A 7,002-nucleotide genomic window follows, 5' to 3' on the forward strand; every position below is an offset into this window, starting at 1 on the left:
GACTCAAGAAATAACAAGATAAAAACAAAATAATGATAAATGCTTTAACTCAAAACGCTTACGATCATCCACCCACATGCATAAACTGATAACAACATTTTTACATACCTCACGATGATGTTTTTTTAGAGAGGTCTTGGATGAAAGTGTTGTGAAGTCAAAATAGCGACAGCAGAAACCTCACAGACAGGACTAATACAGTTAAGAGACTAAGATGGTTCGGTAGTTTGCTCATCTGATTATCATTATTCACCACAGCTTCCTATTTGCTTTATTACACAATCTCTACTTCCTCCCTACCTCTTTCTTGAAATTGTTGATAAATGTTCTGTTGTAAGAAATGTGTAAACTCTTTTAGTGACCTGCATTGGACTTTGTGATCTACTTAGTTAACTTAATATTGTCACTGTCAAAGGTTTTTTTTGCACAAAATAAGAGTACCAAATCAGGATAATAATTTTTTCTGAAGGATCATGTGATGCTGAAGACTGGGTAATGATGCTGAAACTTCAGCTTTGCCATCACAGGAATAAATTACATTCTAAAATATATTAAAATAGAGCAGGTATTTAAAATTGCAAAAGTACGTCACAGTTTTACTGTATTTTTGTATCAAAAAATGCAGCCTTAATGAGCATAAGAGACTTATTTTCAAAAAAAATCTCAGATCAAACAATAAAACAATAATGTCAGATCCCCTATAATACCCTGGTTGAAGACCATGTTAAACTTTAAGAAAGAAACCCATTCCAAACACACATAATAAAGGTTTCATTTGTTGATCTATGTGCTTCATTTCAGTTGTCTGTAATCAAATATTTTTTTCTCTTTTTTGTGACAGCAATGACTTCCTCATCACTTCCTAATTCCTCCCATTCGTCCCCCTCAGAGCTCCACTGTCCCCTTCTGCAGAAAATGATCTCTCACACCCTGAACAATAACACTCAAGTAAACCTGGCGGTGGTGAGTGTGCATGGTGTGGTATCCACTCTGGGAATCCTGGAAAACGGACTGGTGCTTTGGGTCCTTGGTTGCCGTCTTCGTTGCAAGACGGTTGCGGCAGTATGGGTTCTCAATCTGGCACTGTCGGACTTCCTAACCACACTAACTTTGCCATTTTTCACTCATTACCTACTGATGGGCCACAGCTGGGAGTTGGGCGGCCCATTGTGTGCAGCCCATGCCTCCATATTTTTCCTCAACATGTTTGTTTCTGCCTTCCTACTAGCTGTGATATCGTTGGACCGTTGTTTGTTGGTGACAAAGCCGGTGTGGACTCAGAACCATCGTACTGTGTCGGCAGCATGGAAGATCTGCGGCCTAGGATGGGCATGGGCGGCGGTTAACGCGTTTCCGTATTTCATGTTCCGATCCGTCGTGCTTAAGCAGGATGGCCGCAAACTTTGCTATCATGATTTTGCACTCTATTCCTCACAGAGCACGCTGCATACAGACTGTAAGGCGCGTCAGGAAGCGACAGCAGTGTCCAAAGTGTTGCTGGCGTTTGTAGTGCCACTGGTGGTCATTGCTGCCAGTTACGCTTTCTTTGTTATAGAGCTGCAGGCTCGCAGGAAGAGGCTTGAGAGTAGACGGAAGAGTGCGAGCAATGGCAAACAGAAATTTTTGAAATTCTTCCGCAGCCTGTCTTCACCAGTCGGACAAAATGGCGCTCGACTCTCGCAAGGTTTCACGAAAATGGTCGTCACGGTGATCGCAACCTTTGTTCTCTGCTGGCTGCCCTACCACGTTTTCTGCTTGCTGGAGGTGACGGCTCAGTACAAGACAGAGATTGTGGATCTGGTGGAGGTGGCCTTACCTTACGCAACAACGTTCACTTTCCTGAACTCTGTGTTGAATCCAATTATCTACACTTTTAGCTGTCCAAACTTCTGCAGTCGAATCCGCCAAAGTCTAGGGGCGCTTTTTGAGGGGCTGGTGGAGGAAGCTGGGCCATTAGTGCTGGTTACTGAAAGGATGAAGAAAAAATATATCTCGTCTCCCACTTTACTCAGCTCTCCAACCCCTCCCAGAGTTCCCCGCATCCAGCGTGACTCCCAGGGCTCCATCAACCTCTTCGGCTTTAAAAGCTGTCCCACAGATGAGATCGAGAGAGACGACAAAATGTAACTTTATCATTAGGAATAACATTACCTGGTACTGATGACTGATGTTTCTGAGTGGACTATGGTCTACTAACTAGAGGTCACAATCATGGGATGGCCTTATAAGCCTTTATATTTTTCTGTGTCTCTTTCCTCCACTGGGTTTGATTTAAGCCATAGTCATGCTGGATTACCTCTGAGGTTGTTGTAATTCTGAGAATATTTAAGAGTTCTTGGCACTGGAGTAAAAACAAAAATCCCTCAATCATAGACGAAGAAACATGGCCCATATTCCTGTCTCTGTTCTCTCACATTGCTCAGATTACTGACTACAATATATACACAGAAGATTTATGCTCATTTTAAATCAGGCCACACATGGGTATGGAAGGTATGGAAAACTGGACTGCAGTTTCCCTCAATATACATTGATATTAGCCATAAAGAGACTACATGAAAACTTTAATATTTGTCTTGAAGCTTCTCATCAGAATATTTAGTGTTGTCTGAACTAGTCTTTTTATCAAGGAAAAAAAAACTTTTAACTAGAATACAGACTAGTATTAAGAACTTTTAATTATGAACCTTTTCAGTCAGGATTTCGCCCATCTCATGGCACTGAAACTACTCTTCTTTGTGTGGTTAATGACATTCTTCTGTCCATGGATTCATGGTTAATAAACATCTTGATGCTTCTCGATCTAAGCTCTGCATTTGACACAGTCTGCCATGAAATACTTATCTCTCGCCTTTCTGATATTGGCATCACTGGTTCAGCTCTTTCCTGGCTCATTTGCTACATCAGTAACAGAAAGTATTATATCACTATACAAGGATATAAATCTGCCACTGCTCCGCTTTCACATGGGTCTCCCTCAAGGTTCAGTTCTTGGTCCAGTATTGTTCATAATTTATATATATCCATTTGGTGACATCATACGCATTTACCTGTTAATCTTTTCTATTTTTATACAAACTGTTATTACAAATTATATTATCAGCATAACAATTCAAGTAAAACAAAGTTAAAAAAAATTACATGAATTTCAGAAATTCTTAGTTTTGGTATGTCATGTTTTGTAGAACACAAAATAAAATGTTTTAAAGAATGTTTATGTTGTTCTTTTCCATACAGTGAAATGGCTGGTAAACTGTCAAAGGGGGGGAAGGTGTGATAAATGCATTATAAAAAAATTACATACAACTTGTATTTCACATTTGTATAGTCATGGAAGCCATATGACAGCAAAGAACAGACTGAAATTTAAGTTGATATTCACTGAAAATCTTGCTTGACTGCTTGGCTGTGCTCATTGTATTTAAAAGTATGGACCTTCTGCTATAAATAATACATAGGCTACTGCATTCCACAGAATAAAGAAAGACTTATGTATCACTGGCCAACTTTATTAGGTACACCTGTTCAACTGCTCATTAATACAAATATCTAATCAGCCAATCACATGGCAGCAACTCAATGCATTTAGGCATGTAGACATGGGGCATGTTCAAGTTCAAAACGGTGCGCAACGTTTTGCTACGGTTTCCGGGTTGAACGTCATGTTTCCTGGAAACGGCGTGCACCGGTGTGCAACGGGGTTTGAGATACGTTTTCTCTTGTTTGGTGGGTGTGTCAGAACTGCAGTCCAATCAGCAGCAACATGTATATAAAACACGGGGTATTAAAGTGAACTTACACAATGGGTTCAAGGAAAGTAATTTACAAATGTGTTCGATGCAGCTCGGTATACGCAACATCTGAGGATATTAGAAGACATGTTTGTCGTAAGTTTTATTGTAAAAATATAGGATATCAACATAATGATGTAGTTGTTTATATTTTTAGCTTCATTGCAAGTGTATGACATTTGGTATAGAAATAAACAATGGTAATTAAGTGCTTTTCCTAAAAATGAGAAAGAAAATACAGGGTATTAAAACAGTATGACCTACAAATAAAGTCAGTATGTGAGGCTAAATATATGTATTTTAGTCTGAATTAGGTAAGATGTGTGCTTCCATTTCAGTTTCAGCAATCCCTTCACTCGATTGGGATGTTCTCTTTTGTTCTGGGCGGCAAGTGCAGTAACTGTAACATCGAGCATATTTTGTAGTATTAAACACATATTTATACCGACTTCATCAGGCTCAGAAAATTCTTCACAAAGAACACAAAGAATGAGCCTTCTCAGCTGCCATAGTTGCAACTCTTTAAAGGCAACTGATTAAAGGCAACAGTAACTCAAATAACCACTCGTTACAACCAAAGTATGCAGAAGAGCATCTCTGAACGCACAACCTCGAACCTGGAAACAGATGGACTACAGCAGCAGAAGACACACTGGTGTCATTCCTGTCAGCTAACAAAAGGAAACTGAGGCTACAATTTGCACAGGCTCATCAAAATTGGACAATAGAAGATTGGTTTGATGAGTCTTGAGTCCTGCTGTGACACTGAGATGTCAGGGTCAGAATCTAGTGTAAACAACATGAAAGCATGGATCCATCCTGCCTTGTATCAGCGGAGGGGAGCGGAGGGGGGCGGAGGGGGGCGGAGGGGGGCGGAGGAGAAATTAGTGAACAGATAGAGAATGGAGTGGACAGATGGAACAGTTCATGTTTTAAGCTGTAAAAGAGTGAGGTCTGTGCTGTAACTGTATGAAACAGATGCTCTTAGTGGTATTAAAACTCCATATATGCGTCACTAGCAGCTTGCAGCTACTCTGGGACAAAGGGAATGAGGGAACAAGCTGTTTGAGTGTATGTGTTCACTATCTCATTGTCATAAAAAATATTGTCATGCTTAGCAAAAACGCACATTCATAATATCTTATTCTTTACATTGGGGTAGCTACCCTTACGAAAATGAATTTTATTCAAATGTGCTATTATAATTCTTTTAAACTAAAAATAAGAAAGTATTTCAGTCTTTTTATGTACTTCTCAAAAATAATCATAAAAATTACACTTGACTTATACTGACAGAAAAGTCTAAGTATACACACAAAAAAAAATGGTTCTTCAGGGGTTCTTTGCGGTGGTTAAGGTGCTATATAGCACCACTACCATTTAAAGAACCTGTTAAGCCCAGTTTGGTTCTTCAGCGGTTCTTTAGCGGTTCTTTGGGGTGGTTAAGGTGCTATATGGCACCTCTTATGGTTCTACATAGCACCATTTGACAAAGTGCTATATGGCACTTAAAGTGGTTCCCCTATGATTACAAGCCAATGAACCACTTTTAGTGCTATTTAGCACCATTTTTGTTTAGAGTGTATTTGGCCTACTTGTACTCAATCCTTTGATCGAAATATACTTGTATAATTAAGTAGTCTACATATACTTGGCTTGTAGTTGTGTGTACTCTTTTGATTGAGTAGCCTATTAAATACTATTAACATATCATTTTACATACTTTCTTTTCTAATAAACTTACATTGTTTTAAAATATTGATTTATAAAGAAAACAAATATGTTCATAATCCTGAGTATCAGAATATTTGTGTAGGCTAGTCCACCGGTAGTGTAAATAATAATAATAATTTGTTACATTTATATAGTGCTTTTCTTTGCACTTAAAACGCTTTACATATTGAAAAGTCTTGAAGACTATTGGTGGTTGAGGAATCTCCTCAACCACCAATGTGCAGCATCAACCTTGATGTGACAGCAGCCATATTGCGCCAGAACGCTCACCACACACCAGTTTATTGGTGAAGTGGAGACAGAGTGATGAAGCCAATCACTATATATATATATATATATATATATATATATATATATATATATATATATATATACACACACAGTACTGTGCAAAAGTCTTAGGCATGTTAATATCCTAATATAGTTTTAAGTCAGTTATTTATATCTTTTGCTGTAGTGTGTCAGTAGGAAATATCACTTTACATTTCCAAACATTCTTTTTGCCATTAATTGTAATAATCCAGTGAGATTTGTGTATGCACAAGGAGTCTGACAACAGCCGGTATGATCTGATCTCACCATCATCGAGTCCATCTGTGATTACATGAATAAACAGAAAAAACTGAGACAAACTAAATCCAGAGGAACTGCGGGAACGTCTCCAAGATGCTTGAAGAAACCTTTTAACCTATTAACATGCCTAAGACTTTTGCATAGTATATATATATAGTGATTGGCTTCATCACTCTGTCTCCACTTCACCATTATCATGGCCTTCTAATCATCCCTATATATATGTCTGTGTTTGTGTATATATATATATATATATATATATATATATATATATATATATATACATACATACACACACACATATATATATATAGGGATGATTAGAAGGCCATGATAATGGCCAGGATGCCAGGGTTACATCCCTAGATTTTTAATGATCACAGAGTCAGGACCTCAGTTTAACGTTTCATCCAAACGACGGAATGATACATAGGAATTGACTTCAAAACTACTTTACTCTTTCCTGCCATTGACTGAATTTTCTGCCTATCCATGTTTTCACTGTTATACAGTAGGGGACGCTATTACGCATCTTGAATATCATCATCTGAAATATTACATAATCTCCAGATCAAAACACAGGTGAAGAAGCAGAAACAAGTGATCAGTCATCAAACATTAAACAGCATGTAAAACAAACCTGCCAAATGTTACAGAATGAAATGTTGAACCCATGATGAGGAAACGACTGTGAAGCTTTGGGGGTGTTGATGGACTCAATCTACACCATCTATGTTTTGATCATCATTCCGAATCCCATCCGGACAGAGTCTTTGACAAATGCGATTTTCTCAGCTTTTTGTTTGAACTTTTTGCTTTTTTATAAAACTTACCCGCAATTCAATTGTTGATACAAAAGGATGCATGAAACTAGAATAAAATCTTTTTAAAATAAAAACAGTTA

At 38.1% G+C, this 7,002-nt stretch overlaps 2 protein-coding genes across 4 annotated transcripts in view; one reads left to right on the top strand and one right to left on the bottom strand.

Annotated features, from left to right (window-relative positions):
- vwa11 (von Willebrand factor A domain containing 11) overlaps nt 1–711 on the bottom strand; it is a 25,766-nt gene extending 25,055 nt beyond the window's left edge. The window contains exon 1 of the mRNA XM_082164838.1: nt 109–711. The gene's annotated coding sequence lies outside the window, so the exon portion shown is untranslated. The remainder of the gene's footprint in view (nt 1–108) is intronic.
- The window catches only part of LOC309495230 (prostaglandin D2 receptor 2), a 5,330-nt gene extending 1,835 nt beyond the window's left edge, over nt 1–3,495 (top strand). For 2 of the 3 annotated variants that reach the window (XM_082164900.1, XM_082164901.1), the window contains exon 2: nt 842–3,495. In XM_082164900.1, coding sequence (XP_082021026.1) covers nt 844–2,127 — 1,284 coding nt within the window. In that variant the 5' untranslated portion in view covers nt 842–843 and the 3' untranslated portion in view covers nt 2,128–3,495. The remainder of the gene's footprint in view (nt 1–841) is intronic. The other variant, XM_082164902.1, reaches the window with a different exon arrangement.
- The last annotated feature ends 3,507 nt before the right edge of the window (nt 3,496–7,002 follow it).

This window comes from Leuciscus leuciscus (genome assembly GCF_965113295.1).
Source record: "Leuciscus leuciscus genome assembly, chromosome: 3".
In the NCBI taxonomy this organism is placed as follows: Eukaryota; Metazoa; Chordata; class Actinopteri; order Cypriniformes; family Leuciscidae; genus Leuciscus; species Leuciscus leuciscus.